The sequence below is a fragment of the Haliotis asinina genome, chromosome 8 (genome assembly GCF_037392515.1).
Source record: "Haliotis asinina isolate JCU_RB_2024 chromosome 8, JCU_Hal_asi_v2, whole genome shotgun sequence".
NCBI lineage: Eukaryota > Metazoa > Mollusca > Gastropoda > Lepetellida > Haliotidae > Haliotis > Haliotis asinina.
In genome coordinates this window covers 12,777,296-12,804,378 of record NC_090287.1, presented here as the reverse complement: position 1 = coordinate 12,804,378, position 27,083 = coordinate 12,777,296, and the positions used below count along the sequence as shown (strand labels likewise).

General features: G+C 40.1%; 2 protein-coding genes across 3 annotated transcripts; one reads left to right on the top strand and one right to left on the bottom strand.

The window, feature by feature from the left end:
* Positions 1–1,021: 1,021 nt before the first annotated feature.
* Positions 1,022–23,081, bottom strand: LOC137294645 (uncharacterized). 2 transcript variants are annotated; one of them, XM_067825706.1, is made up of 23 exons: positions 22,890–23,081; positions 22,150–22,232; positions 20,362–20,513; positions 18,932–19,062; positions 18,641–18,776; positions 18,074–18,204; positions 17,706–17,845; positions 17,309–17,480; positions 15,717–15,901; positions 14,693–14,803; positions 13,740–13,811; positions 13,252–13,302; positions 13,019–13,083; positions 11,966–12,112; positions 11,046–11,247; positions 10,578–10,624; positions 10,248–10,289; positions 8,660–8,846; positions 8,158–8,293; positions 7,416–7,522; positions 6,447–6,571; positions 5,983–6,102; positions 1,022–3,570 (listed from the first exon to the last, which is right to left on the bottom strand). In XM_067825706.1, the coding sequence occupies exons 1-23, from the start codon at positions 22,984–22,986 to the stop codon at positions 3,402–3,404; spliced, it is 2,808 nt and encodes a 935-aa protein (XP_067681807.1). In that variant the 5' UTR covers positions 22,987–23,081; the 3' UTR covers positions 1,022–3,401. The 2 variants fall into 2 exon arrangements, with proteins under 2 accessions (XP_067681807.1, XP_067681808.1); XM_067825707.1 differs by having other exon boundaries at positions 17,309–17,477; positions 22,890–23,047.
* Positions 23,082–23,275: 194 nt separating this feature from the next.
* On the top strand, positions 23,276–26,328 carry LOC137294791 (glutaredoxin-related protein 5, mitochondrial-like). Its single transcript, XM_067825901.1, has 2 exons — positions 23,276–23,612; positions 24,830–26,328. Exons 1-2 carry the CDS (start codon positions 23,348–23,350, stop codon positions 25,000–25,002), a joined length of 438 nt encoding a protein of 145 aa, XP_067682002.1. The 5' UTR covers positions 23,276–23,347; the 3' UTR covers positions 25,003–26,328.
* Positions 26,329–27,083: the final 755 nt, after the last annotated feature.

Below are 27,083 nucleotides of genomic sequence, written 5' to 3'. Positions count from 1 at the left end.
ACTTTGTCTCTTCAAAGAATGGTCTGAAACTAATGTACAAGTACAGGGAAAAGAAAGAGTGAGTGAGTTAGTTTAGTTTTAGGTCACCTTTAACACATGTTCTAGCAACATCATGGCGAAATGGGCTTCACACATTTACCCATGTAGGGAATTGAACCCGGGTGTACAGTGTGATGAGTAAATGCTTTAGCCACTTGGCTATCTCGCCACCCCAAAGGAGAATTAGGTCACAACAGCAAGTATATACTATACTCTTCAAAAAAATGTAGGGGAACTGTACTTTCAATGTACGACTGTTGAAATTGGGAGATATATGGGATTAAACCAATATTGATACAATAATAATGGATGTTTTGAGAATGCATCACCACATGGATTTCATTCAAAGCAAAGCTGTTCATTCAGTTATCCCCCTTGTTGGTGACTTGAGTATGACATGAAAATTTCAGGCTTACAATTTTCAATCATTAGTGTGTGATTTGACCCTGAAAACCCTGATCATGCACAGATGCAAGAAAATTATCAAAAAAAAATGGTCTACAGTGATTTATCGACCTGCCTAAATGAAAAGATTCATAATGACACCCCATGCATGTGTAGGAGGCTCCCACATTGTGCATGTGCTACCCATGCATTGTGTTTGCATGTGGTGATAAAGTGAAATGATGCTGCATACACAAGATGAATGTCATTGTTAAGTTCCTTGATGCATTTTCTTTCTACCACACTTCAAAGTTCAGGTTCCCCTACTGTTTTTGAACAGTATATACACTTGACATTTGTGTAGTGTCGATATCAAGTTCAGCTGCTCAAGGGGGCTTTGTGAAGCATCTTACAAGCTAAGTTAAATGTATTACAGAGTATTATTGAAATATAGGCTGAGGCAGCTCCTTTGAAACAAATTCAGTGGAAGAAAGTTTGAGGAGGGTGCATAATATGATGGATGATTGAAAAGGAAAATGTCCCACAGTTCTTTTATATATCCTTTGAACAAGACATGGCACATATAAAGTCACTTTCATTTTGTTTTGTTTTTAAAATTTCCTTTGCAAGTTGGTGCTAGTGTTTCAAATCTGTTTTTTCATTATCAAAAACTTTCAAAAGATTAATTGTGAAAGAAAATGTAGATTGTACATGATATACATATTTTATCTATTTCCCCAATATATATATGACAGTTCTATCATTCCCATCAGAAGTACTGTAAATCAAAACAGTAATGTCCAAGGACAAAAACTCTAGAAGTTACATTGATTTCTCTACCTTTTTTTTGACTATTTCCTCTTTACCATCGACTATCCACATGTGCTTCAGTAGTACAGCTGAGTTGGAGAGTTCAAACAGAACTAGTGTATCTCGTCCATACGAACTAACGCATGGCCAGTTTTCCCATCATCTGTCTTCTATTTCCATTTCCGAAGTTAGAAATGATATATAAATAAATGAAAAAGAACATTTAGCATATTCTGGAAATTTGATACTAGTAAAATTACGTACAACATCTCACTTGTAGCTTTCAATTTGAATAGATTTTCAATTGTTTTTGGAATCACATTTTTCCAGATTTGAAGTAATATACTTAAACATGTCAAATCATATCCAGAAACCTTGTAACACAAAAACATTATGATAAAATATATCTTAAAAGCATCCTTTTTCAAATATCTAACTGCATATTTTGGAGCAAAGATCTGTCAACTGCGCAAAAGAACTGATTATCATTTACTGAACTCTTGCTGATACCGGTAATCTTTTCAACATTATGAAGTTGATTCATAATTCATCAGTTCATGTTGAAACAGTGGCTTTTAACAGTATGGAATATTTTACAAAATTTAGTTCAGGACAGTTAACAGAACTAAGTGGCTACATTTAAACTGGCGAGTCAGGAATTTTGACAGGAAGTATATGTCCCACATTCACTGAACCACAAAAATCCTTTGATCAGTCTGTTTTAAGTATCAGTGCTTGTATTTAAACATATTTGAGGTCAATTATCCATATTTCATGGCACATTATCAAACTGATTTACAGTACTTTCTAAATTGAAGTTTCCCCGACGACACCCACAGAGGCACCATGCTGAGTACTACTGTAGCTCAGCGTCACAAGTTTTACTATTATGACTCAATCCCCCAAACACAACCTGAGATTCAGTACATTTCCTCTCTATTGAGAAACGACTGGGATAACTTAAAACCATAGTAATTTAGTTTCAGTCATCCTAACACATCACAGGCTCAATGTAACAGTCTATTTTTCCCACAAAGCTTATATCATAATTTAGTACAGAAGGCATACATTAATGTCGAATCTCAACACTTGTTTTCAGAAACAGACAAATCCAAAACAAACTGACCATGATGGTGAATAATATACTATTAAAAAAGATGAAGGTGAAGACATCACTGGACTGTTGTCCTCAAGTCTATAACACTCTGTGTTATATGTATTCGTCCCTTGGTGTATACTGGTCATAATGCAATGATTTGTGAACATGAGTATGTTGATGTAAGAATATAGATAGCGAGGTATGGCAGTTATATTAGGCTTTGATCTATGAACATTTTCTTTACATAAGCATGCTTAACCTAAATTACAAATATTCAGGTTTTTAGTAATACTCACAGACTGCTGGTTCAGTTGCAGGACCCCAGACATATTTGTGAAAATGTACTGTCATTATTCTCTTACAATAGTCATAACATTCTGCATGTATGCAATATACTGAAGGAAACAAATAAGGGAACATCACTTTGTGGCAGTGTTCAATATTTATATCTCACATTTCCTCCCACAGCACTTATATCAAAAGCTGGTGATGAAGACTGGAAAACATTAAAGCTTGAATTTTCCTGTGTTCCTTTACTTGTTTCTCTCCGTATATATTATTTTCCCTGTCCTACAAGATCAGTTTGATAACTTCACTGACCTGCTGTTGACAGGGTATTTCTGGCATTACCTGCTAATCCTTACCATCGGCGAATTAAAATAAACAACAAATTTGTGCAATCACACAAAAAATATTGCATTAAGAAAAGCAATCAGAAGACAATACCCTGATAAACAATCAGATTATGAACAATTCATAAGGTATTCAAATATCTACCTAGCTCACCATAAAATGAATGGTTAAACTTGGTTGATCTGGGGCTCTGCAATTGTTTCAAATGTGAAAATGAATTGGTGAGAATCTACATGCTCAGGTATGATTTTAGCATTAATAGAACTGTTATTGCATGGAGGATGTTCCCAAGCTACGACAAAGTATGTCGATATTGTTGAAAGTGCATCCCATATGTATGTGTGGATCTTGGGTCAAGTCCATGGTAAGCAAGGTTGAGTCTACTGTTTCTGACTGAGTGGGTATTAGATGATGATGAAGGATGACCAGACTACGACTATGGTTGTTCCTGAGCGTTGGTGAGGTGGTCCAGTTCCTCCTTGCTCTTGTCTGGCACCAGCTGTCTGAGGAGGCTGGACAGCATGAGTAGAGAGTCATTCTGACCCCGCTCCGGCAGGTAGCGTTTGTTCCAGACCATCTTGTAGATCTCCATCAACTCCAGGAGCCTACATAGAGAAGATGACAGTGACACAAATGTAATACTGTAAGATTATAAAGAGAATATGGTTCTCATACTGAATGGAGGGGGACAACAGAAATGGGCTTCATGCATTGTACCCAAGTGGGGAATTGAACCCAGCTCTTTGGTGGGATGACCAACACTTTAACCACTAGACTACCCAACTGCCCCTCTGTACAGAGAAGGTGATACTGACACAAATGCAATGCCATCAGGTCATGAAGGGAATGTGGTTCTCATATTAAGCAGGGTGAGTGGCATTGTGGCATTTCCTTTTTAAGCATGTAGAGTGAAGTGGGTGTATTTGTGAGGTGTAGGTATGGATTGATGTGCTGTAGACTGGTGGTGGTAGGTAGAGTGAGTGAGTTTGATTTTACGCTGCTTTTAGCAATATTCCAGCGATATGACAGCGGAGGACACCAGGTGGTAGGTAGAGTGAGTGAGTGAGTTTGGTTTTACGCTGCTTTTAGCAATATTCCAGCGATATCACAGCAGAGGACACCAGGTGGTAGGTAGAGTGAGTGAGTGAGTTTGGTTTTACGCTGCTTTTAGCAATATTCCAGCGATATCACAGTGGAGGACACCAGGTGGTCGGTAGAGTGAGTGAGTGAGTTTGGTTTTACGCTGCTTTTAGCAATATTCCAGCGATATCACAGTGGAGGACACCAGGTGGTCGGTAGAGTGAGTGAGTGAGTTTGGTTTTACGCTGCTTTTAGCAATATTCCAGCGATATCACAGCGGAGGACACCAGGTGGTAGGTAGAGTGAGTGAGTTTGGTTTTACGCTGCTTTTAGCAATATTCCAGCGATATCACAGCGGAGGACACCAGGTGGTAGGTAGAAGCAGTAGGAGATGGACTGAGGTGTAATGGGGTATGACGTGGATGTTAGTTGTGTTGGACCTATGGGGTTAGATATGTGTTTGGACATATGGTGCTGTGGGTATTGTGTGTGGGTAGGTGCTGTGTATAGTGTGTTGTGGTGTATAGTAAGGTGTATAGTGTAGTGTATAATGCAGTGTGGTGTGTGTAGTGTGGTGTGGTATGGTGTTGTGCATAGTGTAGTGTGGTGTACAGAATGGTGTGGTTTATAGTATGGTGTGTATAGTGTGGTGTGGTGTGGTATAGTGAATAGTGTAGTGTGGTGTCTAGTATGGTCTGTATACTGTGGTGTGGCCTTGTGTATAGTGTAGTGTGGTGTATAGATTAGTGTGGTGTAGTGTGGTGTATAGTGTGGAATCTAGTATGGTGTGTATAGTGTGGTGTAGTCTATAGTATGGTATGGTGTTTAGAATGGTGTGGTGTGGTGTGATGTGGTGTATAGTATGGTGTGTATAGTGTGGTGTGGTGTGGTATAGTGAATAGTGTAGTGTGGTGTAGTGTGGTGTATAGTGTGGAGTCTAGAATGGTGTGTATAGTGTGGTGTAGTCTATAGTATGGTATGGTGTTTAGAATGGTGTGGTGTGGTGTGATGTGGTGTATAGTATGGTGTGTATAGTGTAGAGTGGTGTGGTATAGTGAATAGTGTAGTGTGGGGTCTAGTATGGTGTGGTGTGGTGTGGTGTGGTGTATAAAATGGTGTGGTGTGGTGTGGTGTGGTGTATAGTATGTTGTGGTGTATAGAGCGGTGTGGTCTGGTGTGATATTCTGTGTGAAATGCAGTGTGGTGTGGTATAGAAAAGAATGGTGTGTGGTGTGTGGTGTGGTGTGGTGTGGTGTGGTGTGGTGTGGTGTGGTGTGGTGTGGTGTATAGTATGTTGTGGTGTATAGAGCGGTGTGGTCTGGTGTGATATTCTGTGTGAAATGCAGTGTGGTGTGGTATAGAAAAGAATGGTGTGTGGTGTGGTGTGGTGTGGTGTGGTGTGGTGTGGTGTGGTGTGTGGCATGACGTGGTGTGATACGACGCTGCTTTGACAGAATGTACAGTGTTGGATGCAATGTGTAGTCATTAGGTGTGGTGTCTAGTGAGGGTTTGTGGAGTGCCATGTGGCCTTTACAGGGTGTAGATAGTAACATGCAATGCGTAGTAATTTCATGTGGTGTTTCAGGAGGGCTTGTGATGAAATGTGGTGTTGTCTCATGTAGTATAGTATCCTGAACAGATATGTAGTTGATATACGTCATGTTTGGTGTGAGTTAAAGGTGCTGCATGGTTTGGGATGATGTGTGGTTAGTCTATGAGGTAGGTACTCTATAAGGGTCGGCAGTGTGGTCCAGCGCAGTGTTCTGTATCTCCAAGGTCTTGTGTAGAATTAGATCTGCAGTGTTTGTCTTGTGCTGTGTAGTTGTGGATGTGATGTGCAGTGTTTGTATCAGGTGTTTGGAGGTAGTTTAAAGAGGATTGTAGAGTTTCCTTACTGCCTACATGATGTGAATACACTAAAGTAATGTAAACCCCACCTGTTTGCCAGATCTGTTTTGTTTGTGGGTGTCAGCATATTGATCCCGAAGTTGACAACATTGTAGCCAGACTCCTTTGAGTTGGGTTTCTTGCCTGAGAGGACCAAGGCACGTCCAACCCTACAGGAAGAAAAGACACATGAGATAATTGTTGATGACTGAAACTACAAATACACACACACTTTAAATGGGATAACTGTTCTCATACCTAGCCAGCATCATTTTCATTAACACTGGTATGTTTTGGGGTTCTCTTAATGCCATAATGAGAAATATTCCAGCTCTAACAGTCAATCCAGTGATCAATAGTGTGAGCAATGATATGTGAGGACACGTGTCATCCAAGTGAGTGACCTATCCCATCATATCTATTTGGTCACCTTACGAGTGACATAGGCAGCTGGACTAAAGTTTGTATTGCTGTTTCTCATATATTTTGTTTTACAGTGAAACAAATGACTTACTTTGCTGCTAACATCATGAAGTCACAGGTCAGGTTGATTTCTTCTATAATCTCGACAGCCTGTGCACAGGCTAGTCTCGCATTAGGCAGGATCGCTTGGCACTTCTTGATGTGACGAATGGCTCTCTGTGACATCAGACAGAATAAGGTACAAACCAGACTGCCAGTATAAGGAGCAGCAACTGACTGTCTGACTATGCTGATCAGCAACTCAACACCAAGAAGCTTAAAAGTCTCGAAACACAAAACTGCTAACAGTGTTGACACAGAAACTCAAATCTTTACATTTTCACACTTACACACTTGTTCATTCTGCCTCCATGGCTGTTGAGCATGTACTTCGTCATAATAAAAGGCACAATGTCACACACTTTTGACAATATTTTGCTCTATATTACATGTATTGAGACATACGCACTACTTTCAGCTACTGGTGCAGTAAAAGGTTTACTATCCCTCATGACTTGCCTGAAATTGATAACTGAAATTTTGAGGCAAACTGCTTCCAAACAGGGAACACCTGACATATATGTAATGTAAACAATTGCTCCATACATCAAAAACTGTCGCATGCCGGGTTGTTGGTATGTGACATTGTTCCATTAATCTTCAGGAAAAATATTTTGATTCTTAGTTTCAACAGGACGATGTGAAAAGAAGGTCAGGCCATATGGTATTAAAGTGAACAGGCATTATTAAGATCTAAATATTGCGTGCTTTTTGTACAACACAATAATATGCATGATGATCCAATACGATGGCAATCAATCAATCAATCAATCAATAAATCAATCAATCAATCAATCAATCAATCAGTGAATTCAGCCCACTCCTACTCCTCACCTCTTATAATACATGGGTAATTTTAACCTTCACAAGGTCAGCAATATATCAATCATCAGGAAGGACAAAATGAACACTTTAACAAGGCTACCCTACCTGTCCAGGTGTTAACGAGATCTGTATTTACCTGTATGACATCAGGGGCCAGGTATTCCAGGGGAACACCATCAGGGTATGACAGGAACTGGAACAGGACAGATCCGTGTTCATCTGGCAAGTCCCTCACATCATTGCCTGGGGACAAACAAGAGGCTTCAGTTAAGATGAACAGATCATCTTCAGGCAGCGTAATACAGATGAAACTGTCATACAGAAATAAACAAACAGTAATGCACACATACAGCCAATCTGAAAATATAATCCAAAATATACCCTGTAATACAAAAAAAGAGGGCATCTAAAAATCTACCACATCCCCTGCTCTACCCAGATGACCATAGATGATTGACCAGAGTCAATCATGTCATTAACTGTGGAAAGACAATCCCGCCATGCAAAGTAAATCACACCATTAAAAATGGAAAGTAAATCATGTCACTTACCATGCAAAGTAAATCATGTCATTAACCATGGAAAGTAAATCACGTCATCAACCATGGGAAGTAAATCATGTCATTTTCAATCACGTCATTTACCATGTGAATACAATTATGTCCATCAATACATAAAGTCAAACTCATTCATATCAAGACATTAATCAATTCAGTGATGCATATTTCTCAATCAATGTGAACTCAGTTCACTCAACATAATTCTTCATGAAGGTCAGTGACGTATTTGTCATAAGTTGTTGCTAGTTTTTGTCAGTGATATACTTGCAGTGCAAAGATAGTATATATTATTGTGTACACACCAGCTGTTGTACTCACCTGGCTGATTGCGTGCACAACGCATGAGGTAAGTCTCTGCCCTTCCTAGCTCTACCAGAGCATGTCCCAACACCATCGCTCTGTCTTTATACACATGCTGGTTCAACAAGTCAGCTAGGTTGCCAAGAATGAAATCCTATTTGTAAAGAAACAAATAATATATCAAAAGAACATTTAAAATGATTTCAGACAAACTGGGGAATCTACTAATGTATAACTACCTTCTAACGCTGTGTAATAATTGAGCTTAATAAGGCTCGAACCTAATCTTCATAGACTTCACAACTTCATGTTCTATTAAGATAGGAAAGTATCTCTTGTGCATTTAATTCAAGCTTATATTTCCTCTTCCTAGCAGGCAGTCAACCAACACAACAATACACACAGGAACCAAGTACGAACTAAGGGAGGTAACTGAGTCATGTACCACACTCCCTAAGAAGGAATAAGGCTACAATTACAAATTTTAGAAATTGAGACTCTTTCAAATCATGGACCTTACCCAGTGTATATCTGTGCCCCAGCTCAGTCCGGCAGCCATCAGTAGACCTGCCCAGGAGAAGGGGAGGTGGGTGAGGTGACCTTTCCCTGTCCAGTTGCATACAACCATCCCCATGGCTCCCTGTGACGTTGCACACTTCATGGCGTTGAAGATGTTACACAGAGCTGCCTCTGGACATCCTGCCAAACTGTACAGAGGAAAGTGAGATGGATCACTCACACAGGAGAGAGAAGACAACACACATTTGGTAAGGTTATGAAATAGATTTCTCCAAAATGAATTTTGTTTCAGAGGTCAGACACCCAGCGTAAAAGGACAAGCATGACAAAAAGTGGAAAACCCTCAAAACAGTAGAAACCCTCAAAACCAGTATTCATTGGACCAGCCAAAAATGCCAGTATAGAGGGCTTTAGAGAACTTTTCCCTTTACACACCTGAGAAATGGCATCAAAACATTATATCAGCTGAATTCTTCTGTTCAAAAGTTAATTCCACTCGAGCCTGCTTGACTGGTCTTGCCATCTTGACATGGTGAGCGACTTAGAAATTGTGACATGACAATTAGTTTGTAATTATGCCTATTTGATGGAAATCCAAGGTGTTTTCAATACACGTTCCATCAATCAGCCAATCAGTGGGAGAGCCAAGATACCGACAGTGTTAATTACAGTACAAACAGTCAACTGGGCAGTATTTGTTGTGCCAAAATATGGAATGGACTGATGCCGGGTTAGATCACGTATATGATCATATATTAACTAGCTTCTGCCATGGCCAAATTCTAGTGCCAATATTGAGAGCATGCCAAATTGGAGGGCTTCCAATGCATATGGCAAGCAATATGGATGGGTTGTTATTTTCAACATATGGGTGCATCAAAAACCTTCAACCCCCAAACCCTGGTAACATATGACTAGTCCCATACCGACATACCTACCTTTGACAACGATGTGTTAACAGAAGTGTGAAGGTCATAAACACTAAATTTGCAATCTCTAAGATTTTATCATAAAACCACTCTGCCAATCCTCTCACACTAATACAGAGTATGTCTTGTGTTCGCAACCCTAAGTCATCTGACTGTTTCATACATCCTCCTCCTAATACACAAGAGACACTTCTTCATGTGGGATTAAAGGCAAAAATATGATGCTTACAAAAGAAGGATGAGCATGATGCTGAGATTTCAACCCACAGGCACTCACAAATGTTTACATTCCAATCCTTACAGTTATTGATAATATCTCTTCATAAGGAACAAGTGAGTTGTGATCTTGGTATTATTACAGCAATATTCTAAGAACAACTACTGTACCTCCAATAAATGTACCCATATATGGAACTGAACCCTGACTCTCAGTTTGATCAATCAGGTGAACTTACTATCCCTCATTATGTGGCCATTGCATGCCTTTTCACAATGTGAAACTGATGAATTATAATATTATTATCTGAAACAGGCTACCACATTAGATATCACATGATGTACCAGCTCTCGTCCAAAAAATTATTTAGCAAGTCTTGGATTTAAAAACTCTATCACCTGATGCAGACGTATCTGATATTGGGACAGATTTGTCCAACTTACCTGTTCCACGCTGCTGTTCCAGGACAGGCCAGGAAGCTGATCCTGCAACACACAGAAACACAGAATAGTTCAGTTCATTAATCACATTCATACAATTTTTAATTGGTAGAAATTGGCTGTAAGGGGCCCAGCAAGGGTCGTGTGGGGGTGTGGGGGTGGTCTCACAAGACAAATACAAGCTTTTCGTTTTGTAAAATATTTATTGAAATATTGTTACAACTGTCATAGGCATTTTTAAAAGGACAGTTAAATGCTATATGAACCCCAAGGAGGACCTCTTCTGAAAAAGAATTAGTCCATTCTTGGTTTGATAATATGAAAACTACTTACCCAAGATCAGCAAGTGGGCCACAGAAGCTGTTAAAGTCATGGTCTGCCTGCAAGAGTAAGCGACATTTGTATGATTTCAGTTGTTTTTCAAGAACTTTTCTGTCATTTCCTTGCAAACAATACCATAGATATATTCAATGCTATGATGTACCAGAAAGGGATGTAACTTATCTCTGACTGCAATCAAACTGATTCAGTATAAAAGCATAAATCATCACATAAATGAGGTTTGCGCTATGGTAAATAGTGAGATACATAATGTTACATTAGTTTTTCCTTATCAGTTATGTACATCATCATCATCATCATCATCATCATCATTATCATCACCACCATCATCACCATCATCATCACCATCATCATCACCACCATCACCACCACCATCACCACCATGGCCATAGAGCTACAGCCGACCAACTAAGAGCTACAGCCGACCAACTAAGAGCTAACAGTATAGGGGTAGCTCACCTTGACACCAAACTCATTAAAGACAATATGTGGAGGTAGCTGCTGAAGCAGAGATGTGCTGAGACCGTGGAGCGGATAGCCACACAGCTGCAGGGTCTGGTCTCGACTCACTGGCAAGTACCGACTCGCGTCATTCACGTTCAGATAATCATCTGTCACATCCAGAAGGAAACTGCTCAGACGAGGGCCAGCACTGACAAACCTGTACACAGATGATGCAACATCCTTGGTGGGTGGTCTTGATGGTTTAGGTAGCGTTGCATCAGTTACTAACTTGTTAATTTAAGATGAATAACAGTTGTTTGAGACAAATCGCACACCATGATACCTAAAATCTGATGCCTTGAATGCCTCATGTTGTTCTATCTGTTTTGTTCTGGGGAAGGAGTGACTTACACATCATTCCCCTCAGTTCACAGAATAAGTCAGATACAGTTAGTGAGTTTACGTTTACGCCACACTCAGTCTGGACCAGACCATCCAGTGATCATCAACATGGTCACTGATCTACAGAACAGGGAACTGATGACATCTGTCAACCAAGTCAAAAAGCGCAATCACCCGATCCCATTGGTCACCTCTTACGACAAACATTGGTTACTGTAGATCAATTCTTACCAAGATCTTCACAGATTAAGTCGGATACAGAATTTTGAAAACACTGACAGTGGGCACCTGCCCATATCATATTTAATAGTTAGTCTCAACATTACAATACTAACCTAGCCCTCACATACTACTAAATGATGAAGAGTGTAGTATTAAACCAGTTATTCTTCGGTTAACACTACTCTGAAATCCATCATCAGCTAAGTTTGGGACTGACTCACAAGATATTCTCTTCTGATAAGATGCTATTATACGTTCATCCATCTACCGAGTTGTCAGACTGAGAAATTGTCCTCTGAGTGTAACCTTACTCTGAATGTGAGCAGCATGTCACGAACTCCTGGAACGCTGTGTAGAGGAGAGGGAGATCTTCAAATTGGACCTTTGGACCGACTTCGAGGACCGGCACCAGCTGCAAGCCTCGGACTGAACACATCATGTCCAGGTGCAACAGATCACTGCACAAACAATGATCATCATAAACTTTAACTTTTATTTGGCCAGGAATGAGGGAGTGAACATAGTTTAACTCAATATTTAGCAACATTCCAGAAATATCATTGCAGGCGACACCAGAAATGGGCTTCACACATTGAACCCACATGGGCAAACAAACACCTTAATCACTACTCTAACCAACGGCCCCAATAAGCAAGTAAGCCAAGTGGGTCTTACAATGCTTTTAGCAATATGGAATGTGTAACTGGGATAATATAGGGAGACGAAGTACTGACACATTCTACCAAGAAATCCAACAGCAGTTATTTTCATTTCATAACATGCTAATGAATGCCTCATGCACTACATTATTACTGCATTCGATGGATCAGTGTGCACTTAATTTTCATTCTCAACTTCCTTTGGAATAAACAAGCCAAACTGCTAGATGAAGTGCTAGAGAGTCAATAGCGGTTTTATCATTTCATCCAACTAGGCACCAAATCACTGCTGGGTTAACACAGTTTCATGTGTAACATGTCTTAGTGAATGAGTTCAGTTTTAGGCTGGACTCAGCAGTATTCCAACTCTATGGCAGTGGTTGGTAAATAATCACGTCTGAACCAGACCATCCAGTGATCAACAGCATGAACACTGATCTAAGTACTTGGGATACAGTGATGTGTTCCATCCAAGTCTGCGGTACTGACACTCTTTCCATTCACTCTTGGTAATCTCCCATCCACATACTTAGATGCCCTGGATCAAGCTGGACCACCCTCTCCCAAATCTTAATACATCTTAATACGAAAAGCAGGGGTGGCCTTAAAGTACTGACAACATTTCAACCATATGGTAAAGACAGGCGTGCTAGGGCCCCTTTTACAAGAATGATGACAGTTAGAAGCAGCCACGTCTGGTCGTACCTTCTGGAGTAACACAGCTGCCACTCTGTTGGGTTTTTGCTCCTAAATCTTGAATATAGATAAATCTGAAAATGTGACATCTGACATCAGAACAAATGCTGAATTGGAAAATGTTCATTTAATGAAGATTCTATTTCAAACAAAATACTGGTGTGTTAAAACAGAAACCTGATTGACATAGATGGACTAAATAAGAAAGAAAGCACAGTGACAATATATGACTAGCAACTTACTTGATTCATCTTCAGCAACGACAATGTGTTCAGTAGTTCTTGGAGTGTTTCCTGTAAAATTCAGAAAACAATCATATGTTAAACAAGCAACAATGTTGATACAATGAATACATGATGCCATATAAAAAAGTGGTCAAATGTAACATGTTATATTTAGGATTAAATGTTTTTGGTAAAGATTCTGGCACTTTCTTGGTTGCGTTCCATCCCGGAATTGAATCCCCACAGAGGCACCCAATCTTTGTTGTCTAATGCCTCACTTAGCAATATTTCAGCTAATCACTTGTAAGTAAGACCTGTAAGTAAGGCTGGACCAGAAATCCAGGGTTAGAGACTGTGAGCAAAGACCCACCCCGTTCTGATACACTGACATGACATCAATTAATTTATGGAATCTGACTGGCGGGTCCACTCATTTGTCCAATTCTAATCTCATTTGGTAATACTGATTAAAAACAGGTAATACCAACAAATCCGACTGTACATACCATATTGGGTACTCGTCCTTGTGACACATCCAGCAACACTCCTCGATAATGCAGCGTTGGCCAGTCATCGATCTGCAGACATGTTTGAATTTAGAGGCATTAAAACAACGTGATAATTTGCTTAACGTAATATTCAATATTCCATAGATAAATTGCTAAGATAATGATGTGGAATATTCATGTGGAAGAGAGAAAAAAATTAGATGAAATATCCTTCAGATGTTTTGTTGTGTATTTGATCATAATGCATGATTCCACTTTATGACAGATATTTATAAACACATGATATATAACTGAATCTGGAGCGCTGATTGATTGTTGTTTCATGCCACACACAGCCATATTCCACATATATATATATGGTGCTGATCTGTAAATATTTGAGTCTGGACCAGAGTGAGTGAGTGAGTGACTTTTATGGTGCACTCAGCAATATCCCAGCTATATGGCGGTGGTCTGTAAATAATCAAGTCTGGACCAGACAATCCAGTGATCAACAACATGAGCATTCATCAGCGCAATTGGGAACCGATGACCTGTCAGCCAAGTCAGCAAGCCTGACCACCTGATCCTGTTAGTCGCCTCTCATGACAAGCATAGTCGCCTTTCAAAGCGAGTATGTGTTGCTGAAGGCCTTATCTACCCAGAACCTTCACGGGTCAGTCTGGACCAGACAATCCAATGATCAACATCATGAGCATTGATCTACGCAACTGGGATATGATGACATTTGTCAACCAAGTCAGCAAGCATGACTAATTGATCCCTTCTGTCATCTCTTCCATAAGCATGGGCTGCAGAAGACTCAAGCGTATGTTCATGGGTGCAATAATTGATTGTGAGTGGTGATCAAAGCTGGGTAAAATGATATGCAGGGGAAAGTTACAGGGTTTGTCTCTCAATTCTATCGTTCCCCTTGGATTTTATAGATGTGATAGGTATGGCATCAGTACCAGCAAGGTGGGGAGGGAGATCCCCTCTGCAGTCCTGTAGAGCTCAAACAGCTGCAGCACTGTACACAGAGCATAGTTGAGGCTCTCCAGGCTCCCACACACAATCTTCAACTGAAAACAAGGAAAAGTCTCATCCACAACAAAACACTTGGAGACTTCTGGGATACTTTGTGGAACACTAGTGTATCTATTCAAAATCAGATCTTTGTTCTTGGTACAATCAAATAGAGATATGAAGACATCTCATGAGGAAAGATATCTTTGGAACAATATTTTGCAAACCTTGAAGTCCATTTCAATGACTTACAATATCACGAGCCAATCAGAAAATAGGTTACTAATGTTTCATAAGATTTGTTAGCTATATTATAGTTAAGGAATCCCTTAAAAAAATAGGACATAGTCACGACTTAAAGGGATGACATGTGGTGCCACATTTATGTTCAAACATTAGAAAGCTGTTGGGTATTAGTGAATGATAAACATGTGTACTGTTTACATTTATGTGGCAATTTTGATAAAATTGATAAAATTTACAATTCATCAGTCTGACGCGAACAGACTGTACAAACTGGCAACTTTCATTCCAGACAAATCAGGATTTGAAAAGTGAATAAAAGAACAATCTACAATGTCTAAAATATAGCCAGTACTGTATGACAATACTAATCATTGGTATTCTCAGAGCTTGAGAAACAGTAAGTAAAGGACTGTAACAAAAAAACATTACATAGACTATGTTTCACAAAATGGAATGACGTACATAAGCTCTACTTGAAACATTCATTCTTGTTTCCCAATCATTCAACTATAACAAAGAATAACTGTTCCCCAGTAAGTAAAACGGTCTTGATCCACAAAGCACTTGTAGCACTATGAGCTATTGGTGCTATATGGTTCATCATCGGCTTATGAATGATGCAGTGCAACAAGCGCTCTGTGGATCAGAACCCAGCCCCTCCATTGACTGTTACCCTCCCCACCCACTGGCAAACATCCCTCTCACACCACATTTCCTGCCTACCTGTTTGGGGGTGATGGTAATCTTGTAAGAGCCCTTGTTCTGGCACATCCTGTGGTTGACATGACACAGGACGTGGGGCATGTCACATGTATTCTGGGGTGACAGCATCTCCAAACCAAGCTTCACACCAATTGCCTCAAACTGGCCTTTATGTGAATCCCACACTGAGATGATTCTTGTGTGACCTGTGAGACACAGAGGCATGGCACGCTAGAGTCATGGTCACAGAGGCATGGTGCTCAACAGTCATGGTCACAGAGACATGGTGCCCTACAGTCATGGTCACGGGGACATGGTGCCCTACAGTCATGGTCACACAGGCATAGCATGCTAGAGTCATGGTCACAGAGGCATGGTGCTCAACAGTCATGGTCACAGAGGCATGGTGCCCAACAGTCATGGTCACAGAGACATGGTGCCCTACAGTCATGGTCACAGAGCCATGGTGCCCCACAGTCATGGTCATAGAGGCATGGTGCCCTACAGTCATGGTCACAGAGACATGGTGCCCTACACTCATGGTCACTGAGACATGGTGCCCTACAGTCACGGTCACAGAGACATGGTGCCCTACAGTCATGGTCACAGAGGTATGGTGCCCTACAGTCATGGTCACAGAGGCATGACATGCTAGAGTCATGGTCACAGAGACATGGTGCCCTACAGTCATGGTCACAGAGGCATGGTGCCCTACAGTCATGGTCACAGGGGCATGGAGCCCAACAGTCATGTTCACAGAGGCATGGTACCCTTTAGTAATGGTCACAGAGGCATGGTGCTCAACAGTCATGGTCACAGAGACATGGTGCCCTACAGTCATGGTCACAGGGACATGGTGCCCTACAGTCATGGTCACAGAGGTATGGCATGCTAGAGTCATGGTCACAGAGGTATGGTGCTCAACAGTCATGGTCACAGAGGCATGGTGCCCTACAGTCATGGTCACTGAGACATGGTGCCCTACAGTCACGGTCACAGAGACATGGTGCCCTACACTCATGGTCACAGAGGTATGGTGCCCTACAGTCATGGTCACAGAGGCATGACATGCTAGAGTCATGGTCACAGAGGCATGGTGCCCTACAGTCATGGTCACAGAGGCATGGTGCCCAACAGCCATGGTCACAGAGCCATGGTACCCTTTAGTCATGGTCACAGAGCCATGGTGCCCAACAGTCATGGTCACAGAGGCATGGTGCCCAACAGTCATGGTCACAAAGACAAGGTGCCCAACAGTCATGGTCACAGAGGTGTGGTGCCCTACAGTCATGTTCAGAGGCATGGTACCCAAATGTCATGGCAATTCTGTCACAAATTTTCTATGATGACTGGATCATACCTAAACACTTTGTGTTATATATTTGCTGCCAAGACTGAGATTAATATTACTTTACTTATTGGTAATCATTGATCTCTTCCCTCTTTCATTTAGCGTAAGTAATAAATCCTGTAAAACAAGAACCCTGTTCCACAAAACGATCCTCAGGATATGTTAAAGATTAGGAGAAAAGGGTGTATAGATACTTCATGCATTCGGTCTTGGGAGACGAACCAAGATTGTCAACAAGCAACACAAATTTGTATAAACTCACTACAGATGGGGCCTCCGGCTACCATGACTGGAAGATGGTCTTGAATAACAAATGGCTGACCGCCACCCTGGACAATACTTTGTGGCTGTGGCCACAACAGGTTCAGCTTCTCCTCCGTCACCACGGCCCGGAGCGGCGACATCATCAAGTCATCATACACATGGGGTTTCTGCTGGAGAACAGGCATTTTTTTGTTTAACACTGCATTAGTTATTTTCCAGCTTCAAGTCACTTCTCATGATCAGGCTGCTGGGTTCAAGTCTAATTCCCATGAAGTGCTCTACAGTATTGGCAAACTTACAAAAGGCACAGCATATTCATTTTAAGGATTGTTATTTATCCCCAATATGTATTTTGAGGTTAACAGAAAGTCCAACTTTCAGAAGCTATTGTATACCTTAAATGATGGGGAAGCGAGCTGTGGGACTGGGGACTCAACGCCATTTGCTGCTGTGCCATTGACCATACCCCCTTCTCCAGCACCCACACCACTTTCCACCGATGCTGAACTGTCCAATCTGGAGAGTGGACTCTTCTCTAAAAAATACAAGCAGGAGTCACATCAGCTACAACCAGTCTGCTGTCTTTGCTTGTGTGCACATTTTTGTAAATAACATAAATCTGTTTTAGATTCAAGAGGCACCCATCCTCGAGGACTATTGTTATCATTTGGTAGATGGCACATTTGCAGAGTCTACTGAAAGTAAAAATTAACTCCTAAACATATTACTCATATAGACCTAGCTACTGTACAAGTGTCTCTACCTATATGGTTGTTCAGCTCCTGTTGGGCCACCTCAGATGACAGGGTACGTTTTCTGGGAGGCGTCTTCATCAGCTGTTCAACCTTCTCCAGCCCTGAGGCCAACTCAAATGCTGTCTTCCCAACATCAGGGCTGTGGCAAACAGTGCAAGATGGCATTTTCATTCAAGGGAGACAACTGGCAAATCTAAGACACTGTCAACTGTCAATGCATGAAAATATGAGCACTCCATCTCCAATTCCAATTCTCAGTATATCAGACTGGATGTTTGTTTACAGAGTGAGATCTTTCATCATATTCGTTATAACAGCTTTCTCTAACTCACGTCCTAAGTTGGATGACATCATCAGTTCCTAATTGCGCGGATCGATTTTCATGCTGTTGATCACGGGATTGTCTGGTCCAGATTTGATTATTTACAAATCCGTGCCATATAGCTGGAATCTTGCTAAGTGTGAAATAGAAACTTACTCCCTTACTCACTCTACAACATGAACAATAGATATTACATAATATTACAGATATTACAATAAGATATTACAAGTGTCTGTTTTTGTTGTAAGCTTACCCTTTTTTGACTGTGAGGGATGGGTCTGCCCCATAGCTGAGTAGTATAGATATGATGGATATGTCTCCTCTCCTCACTGCTTCATGGAGAGGGGATCGACCTTCCGCATTTACAGAATTGGGGTTAGCTCCACGGGCTGTAAGAAAACAAAATTCATGACAAGGTAGCCAACTCCTCCTGTCAGATTTGTTCAGTGTATAGGAAAGCTTCAATTCAACAAACAAAAATTACAAAAAAATGTCTGACCACTCAGTTTGACGTTAATATTTAACAAATGGATTTGTTCCTCACTTGACAGACACTGCACCATGTCAACTGTGCTGTATGTGACGGCCCAATGCAGTGGTGTGTTTTGCGTGGTAGGTGTGTCTTTCAAGTTCACATCCACTCCTCCTGCCAATAGTTGGCACACTCTCCCCAGGCTGAAAAGACACATCAGGAAAATCTACCCATAACCGATATCTCAGAATCAGTTAGTGGGCAAGTTAAATTTCCTCAATCTCTATTTAAAGTTTTGAAATACTAGCAACATTTAAGAATTATTTCAGGAACATTAAAGAAATATTTCAGTAACATACAGCAAGAGACATTATTTCTATTGACCTCTCTCTCATGGATGGTGTGTTGTAGATATTTATGACAACACTCTGGCCAAGATCTGCTTTTAAGTTTTAAAAATGTGTGGTCAAAACTCCATCATAGAGCAGATTGTGCCCTTGGTTACTCATACAAAATTTGAAAGACATGAAGTAGTGCTAAACATTCTTAACTGCAGTGTAGGATAGATAGTCCGTCCCAACATCTGAGAGGGGTAAATATTGTGGAGGACGGGTTAAAAAAAATCTGGTCAGTCCTCGTGTCCGGTCAGTTTTAGAAAACCAATGACATATATATATATATAATCATTATGACCTTTCAAAATACTGGAAAAAGGATACTTGAATAATCAAACAGATAAAATTACCTCAAACAAAATCAATGAGACATGATTGCTATGCGAATATATCTGACTTTTCAGATCTTGATGGAGATGTTGAAGAGTTGTCTGAAGACTAGTTCTGTAATCTATGGACAGGCCAGATTGTCTACATCTTTCCTATACTGTTAACAGTAAAGAAACTTTGAACTAATTTACTTTGGGAACAAACTCATGAAAAACATGAAACTACATCATGTACATGCTTCCATTTAGATTTGTTGAAGCCAACAGGGAAGGCTTAATGATTAAAGACATTAATAATAAAGAGTAATCACTCAAAACATTCCATAAAAAGTGACAGAGTCTAGTGTGAGCGCAACAAGGTGATGTCAGAATGATTGGAGCTACTTTCATTGATACATTTGACTTGGTCACATATCTGTTATAATACAATACAATCCAAATATCTATATGAAATCACTAATGTTCACTTTACTGAAAAACTCTAGAGTTTTCCCCATCAGAATTAACCAAATGGTAACACACATACATCATACATTTGTTTTACTGTTGTGACCATAAGACCTCTTCTCTAATGACAGTGATTCCAAACATCTAATATGAAGAGTCCCAGGACTCTCACACAGACCTGTAGTTCATTTTAAAGTTCTGTCTTAGCACTACCAATCACAAATATTACTGGTTTATTTTAAAATCAACGCAGGACAGCATCATCTGTGAGATGGCACTTTGGAACAATGCTCTAGTAAATGACTGGCACGCCATGGTTTGGGTGACTTACTTTGACTGAGCTGTTGACTGTAGAAGCTCTTCATTGTACACCAACTTTATTTGGTCATTAGCAAGATCCAGTGGCAGTTTGCCTTCACTGTTCTGTACGCCGGGGTCCGCCCCGTTTGACAGCAGCGCACGGACTATGTCAGCTTTGTTTGCCTGGGGAACAAGAGTCAACCATCTCAACCAAACACCTCAAACATTGCTAAAGTAGTGTCCATAAAATTTTTGAGCTACATGGCTGGGATTCTGATCAGAACAGATTCTGTGAACAGCACATGAACTGAGATGTAAAACCATGGTATGGCTTGTAGGCCTACCATTAGAATACAGCACCACAAACTTTAAAGACACATCATAATACTATTTTACGTAATTGCAGGTGATTTTGTTCAAAAGAACGTTCTTGAAACCATGCCCTATGATGCCGGCATAGCAACAAGCTCAGCAAGTGCGTATAAGCCGTGCTCACTGATGTTTCATCTCTACCAGCCATGTCATTACAGAAACCCAACGATGTTGCGAGTTTCCAATAGTAGTTCACCGGCGGATGCGCAATTTTTCGCAAGCACCAGTTTTAAATATTTTTTCGTTTTTGACTAATATGCTCAAACTTCTTTGTATTAAGAGGTGCTGAGGTGGTATATTTTGTGTATTTATACATTTTGTATTTTCTAAATGTAGAAAGTATGACTTATATTGGTCACATTTAGCCATATTCTATTATTTGCAGTTTTGGTCAATTTAAATAATCTAAATATATTTTATATTTCGGTTTCAAACAGAACTATTTGGATCAAATGAACTATAAATGTAAACAAATATAAATATATATCTTGGTCATTCAGTAATTTGCACCATTACACTGAAATGGAGTTTATTCGTAATTATTTTTGTGCCAGTTCGGTCAACGTATTCCATTTATTAGAATTATTTCAAGGGTTTATTGTTAGGGTTAGGGTTTAGGGTTAGGGTAAGGGACCTAATCCAATATAGAAGGTAGATACATAAGTAACTACCAATCGTTTTCCTTTTCCATTTCCATTTCCATTTTTAATACTTTGTTAACAAGTTAAATAAACAGTGAAATGTGTTAATGTAGAAATTTTGGGCTAATGGAAATCGGCCTCAAACTTGCACTCCAACTTTCACCTCTAGATCTACATATTTTCAATAATGATTCAAAGTCTAACTCACCCTCATGATGTCACTAGACATGCCCATGTCTCACTCATACCTTAGCACGATCCACATTATCCTTACTGTGTTCCGTACAACACTTTTCTGTCACCAAAGCACACAGTGATTTTAATACAAGCACGTCAATTATGCATCCACTGTGAAATCGACGTCTGACGTCAACAACCGTTTTCAGTTCGAACCATATCAGCTCATGCCACACAACATGTTATCTTGTAAATTACGGAATAGTATGATTGTGCCAAATGATATCAGGGCCATTTGGAAACCATGAGTAGATCGAAAGTCCGAGACACCAAGTCTACCTGTAACCTTTGTAATTGTCCGCAACCAATTTGACTAGCTAAATTTGCACATTGTGCAACAATGTGGGCATAGCTCAGCCGGTTAGCTGTCGGGCTAACAATCTGAAGGTCGCTGGGTTCGCGTCGGACGGGTTCTCACAAACTGGTTGCCTGTCTCACTGACATGTGACGTACGGCTGAGAACGTCCTCACGAGAAATTCTAAAAGTGCTCCCATAACTTGTAATAAGCGGTAAGACAAAGCAGTTTAGACAAAGGATAGTGGATATCCTAATACCTATAGTGGATTACCTTTGTAGCGTAGTGAAGTAAGGTGCCACTCTCCAGTTGAGGCTCATTCAGAACATGCTGCAGCAAGTCTTCATCTGATGGGTCTATAAATACATGTATAATGAACATAATGGGATATTACACAACTTAGGAGGCTGTACTTCAGACACACATTTGCAGCAAATGCCAAAGCATATTACCCCAATCTGTATTACAACATTACTAATTCAGGAAAACATCATTTCAATAATCCCACTGGAAATTGGACATAATTGCAGTAAGTTTGTTTCTGTTTGTTTTCACAAGACCTTGAACACAGACGCAAAAGTGCATGGAAAGATTGCTCAGCATACTCTTAAGGCCACTCTTTTTCGTAAGTTGATATTGCTATATGGTTCATGGTAGCTGGGGATAAAAAGACAAGATTGCAGCTGTTTGGGATGGAACTTTTTCGCTGCGGCAAAATAAATCGCCACTAACATATAAATTCTACCGCCAACAGTTATGATCCGTCAGGTGTTATCAACGTAAGCTGAATCAACAGTAGCTCAGAGCCGCAAACTCAACAGATTGTCATAGCAATTGATCATTAGCATTTAGCTTCAAAGATGACACTTCAATATCTTTATCAAGTTAAGATCTTCGTAGTTATTTATCAAACGTTAAAAGTTTGAAGACGTATTCATGTGTCACTAACACCAGTAATCCGAATGATTATTGACAAGCCGGCGAATGACAGAAAAACTTTGCCAAACTTTTACTTTTTTTCCACGTTGATATGACTGTGCAAATGACGTCAGTCCTGTTGGAGTCGATAGCTGTCTTCAGCTGTTCGAGCATATCAGCTACTGTAGACATCCTTGTGTTTGAAGATCGAATTAATTCATGCCACACAACTTTATTTCGGCCCTCAACCGTGACTGCCACAAAAGCGGAAGCAACTTAGAGGAAGTAAGCTTTTCAGACATGCGTATTGGATACGCGTAGTAATATGTTTAATATGTATTTGCAATATGTCGTGATATTCTTTACCCGGCTCATAAAAAGTTATTCATTTCTCATATAGATAATGTTGTATGCCATGACGATATAAAACACATGCTTTAAAATCCAAACATTAAAACTCTTTTTCGTTGTTTATACTTCCCGGAAGTGGTTGCAAGGCTCACGTTTTCCCCTTGAATTTGTTACTTTATTTGCGTCTTACAGACAGCTAAGGATGAATCGATTGCTGTCCAAGTCAGTCTTGTCAACAGCTCACAATACATTTTGCCGCTTGGCAGCAGCTAGATACGCATCAGGTGCCGGGAGTAAGGAGAATCTTGAAAAACTGGTGCAAAACAACAAAGTGGTGGTGTTCATGAAGGGCACACCTGATGCACCAAGATGCGGATTTAGCAATGCTGTCGTCCAAATCCTCAACTTCCACGGCGTTGATAATTACGACGCACACAATGTACTCGCTGACGAAGATCTCAGACAAGGTAGAACTTGGGAGTACTGCACTTTACCGGGCGCACTTTATCAGATTCATTACATTAGCTCTCCCTGAAGATCGGAAAGGGCATCTAAACACCAAGCCCTGACCCTAAGGATCGTAAAAGGGTGTCTAACCCTGACCCTAGCCTTGAACTTTGGAATTTTATAAAATGTCAGTGGCAAATACATATGACAATGTTAAATTTCCTCCTTCCCCAGTGTAATATTCCAACACTGAAATAAGTTGATTTATTGTTTTGTATACAATAATTGTAAGCTTATTGAATGTTTCTTTAGGGTGAGGTATGCATGTCAGTTGGTACTTTTGTTTTTTGATCAGGCAGTGTATGGGTGGAACTCATACCGACAAAGCAAGGAAAATGTTCTTCCCTTAGCCATCATTTCATTAGTTTTTATAATGCATGTAACCTGAGCTGAGTTTCAGAAGTTTGCAAATACAATATGCATGACGATCCCGGGGTAGAATAGGCCTTCAGCAACGAATGCTTGCCATAAAAGGTGACTATGCTTGTTGTAAGAGGCGACTAATGGGATCGGGTGGTCAGGCTTGCTGACTTGGTTGACACGTCATCGGTTCCCAATTGCACAGATCGATGCTCATGTTGTTGATCTCTGGATTGTCTGGTCCAGACTCAATTATTTACGGACCGCCACCATATAGCTGGAATATTGCTGAGTGTGGCATAAAACTAAACTCATTCACTCACTGTTATCACTGCAACCTACACCAAAACGTTCTCGCTGCAAATAAAAAGTTTCATCCATATAAGTTTGACAGACTGACAAAGCTGACATTCACCTCGCTGTCACTAATTAACTAAACAAACATCAAACACCATTTTTGGATATTATTTACTTTAATATGTTGTCTAAACATATCAGAAGAAATAATTGGAAAAGATTCAATAGTTTTTCTGTAGTATACGAATAAAGAAAATATTCCAGGGTAATTAGCCAAATCCAATAAATTAGTGGGAGCCAGTGGTATAGCTAATATATTGTTCTCTTTCCTTGCTGCTCTAACTTCTAAATGCCTCTCAGAGATGTCTGGGTTGTATTGCATATATTGAGATGATTAATAAGGCACAGAGATACCTTATGTTTTTGAAAATGATGTGATATGTGTGTTTCAATAACCAACTTCTTGTCATATTAGCCTGTAGTGTTTATGATAACACAGCTTTACAAATTGTTGTTTCAGGTGTGAAGGATTTCAGTAACTGGCCAACTATACCCCAGGTGTATTTGAATGGAGAGTTCATTGGAGGCTGTGATATTCTACTGGACATGCATAAAAATGGAGAACTTATTGAGGAATTACAAAAAATTGGAATAAGATCACAACTTCTTGACCATCCGGACAAGCAAGCCTAGTGCTAATGTGTGTTGGTACAATGTGGCCAAGAGTGTAGAAAACATATTGATATTGTCTAAAATATATAATGCTGTACCCAGGTTGAAGACTGAGTCATGAATATTCAGATATCTGTTCTCCATCATATTGTTCATTGTTGTGCATTATTAACAAAAATGTTTTTGGATGGATCTGAACAATTGTTTTAGTTGTCTTAGGAAAAGGATTTGCTAATAAAAAATGTTTAACACTTTACTAATAGTTATTAATCTGCGGGGTATGTTACCATGTACCCCCATCCATACATCAGTAACCAGCTAATTGTTTTGAAAGTCACTGATCATGCATGTAGGGACAATGGGTCAAGGCAAACGGACCAAAGAGTTTTTCTGCCATGTGTCCATCTCCACTGGATACAAAGCTTGAACTGTTTTTAAAGCTATGCTTTCACTTGCCTCTATCATGTCTATTTACTGTTTTTCTATACTCATCAGCCATTTTGTTTGTTTATTGCCACATTCAGAAGTATTCCACTTCCAGCTATTTGATGGAGGTCTGCCTGGAATATTCAACCTCTTCAATAGACTAAGTCTTGATCCATATGTTGCGAAGTCTGGTAAAATTGATCTGTTATATAAATGACCAACATGCTTCCAAACAGTTTGATATGGTTCCATGTATACACACCAGTCATGCATAGGTATGTATTGTAAAGTGTATATATACACTTTATGCATGTTCTTGGCTTTTTTCAGTTGTCTTTTTCTGTATGTTCACAACTCAACACTTGTATCATATCAGAATTAGGATGCGAAAAAACCCAGAGAAACACCAACTTGAATTGACCTGTGAGGGTCTGAGGTAGAATAGGCCTTCATCAGCCCATGCTTGCCATGAAAGGTGACTATGCTTGTTGTTAGATGCGACTTACGGGATCGGGCAGTCAGGCTTGCTGACTTGTTGACAAATGTCATTAGTTCCCAACTGCTCATTTCAATGCTCATGCTGTTGATCACTGGATTGTCTGGTCCAGGCCAGTGTTTGCGATACTTCAATCTGCCAGTTGACGACTAGGGCCTGTTGTTGCCTGCAGACTTTAAAATCTGCAGGCCCTGAATGAAATCTGCAGGCCCATTTTGTTAAAGTCAGGCCAATAAAAACAAATTAGACTACTCTGTACACAGTTTCACTCTGTTTCTACAAAGTCAGTCAGCAAACCCTATAGCACAGAGAGACATTTTTTTGTTAAAAGTGCTGAAATACCAGAAAGTGAAACAGTAAGTTATCATGACATGATTTATCATGGATTGTTCCCGAATGTAAATAAAGTGTAAAAACAATGGAAAGCTATCATTTCTTTAATAAAGACAGATAATTTACTGAAGGCCACAAGCACCTGCAATTATTTGGAACTGCCAGCCCAATGCAATAGCAACGTGCGTTGGGCCTCCAGACTGGCAATTATTTCGAACGCTGGTCCAGACTCGATTATTTGCAGATCGCTGCCATATAGCTGGAATATTGCTGAGTGCAGAGCAAAACTAAACTCACTCAAACTCACTCACGCACACATCAACTTAAACTTACTTCAAAATTAGTTGGTGACCTTGACGTTCATCTCAAGGTCACATGGGGACTTTAGCGTTTTGCCTTTTCAGCGAAATATCTCAAGAACCTTTCACTTGAGTTTCTTCATATTCAACACCAGCCTTTTTCTAGGAAGGTGCAGGGCCAAGTTGATTTCGTTGACCTTCAGTTAGTTTTCAACGGAGACACTTTGAAGATTTAAGCATGTAAGCTACATGTTAAGCGTGTCAGCGAGATATCTCAAGAACTGTTCACTGTATTCTCTTCACATTCAAGGACAAGCTTTAGCGAGGGAAGGTGCTCACCTTCAGTTACATTTCAAGGTCGTCCGTATGTACGTACATACGGATTGGAATGTCTTAAGAACCGTTGACTACATTCTTTTCGTATTTGGTATCTAGGTTTATCACAGTAAATGAAAGGTCGCAGTGAGGTTTGGTGACCTTGACCTTCATCTCAAGATCACAAGGGGACTTAAGCGTTTTACCTTTTCAGCGCGATATCTCAAGAACCG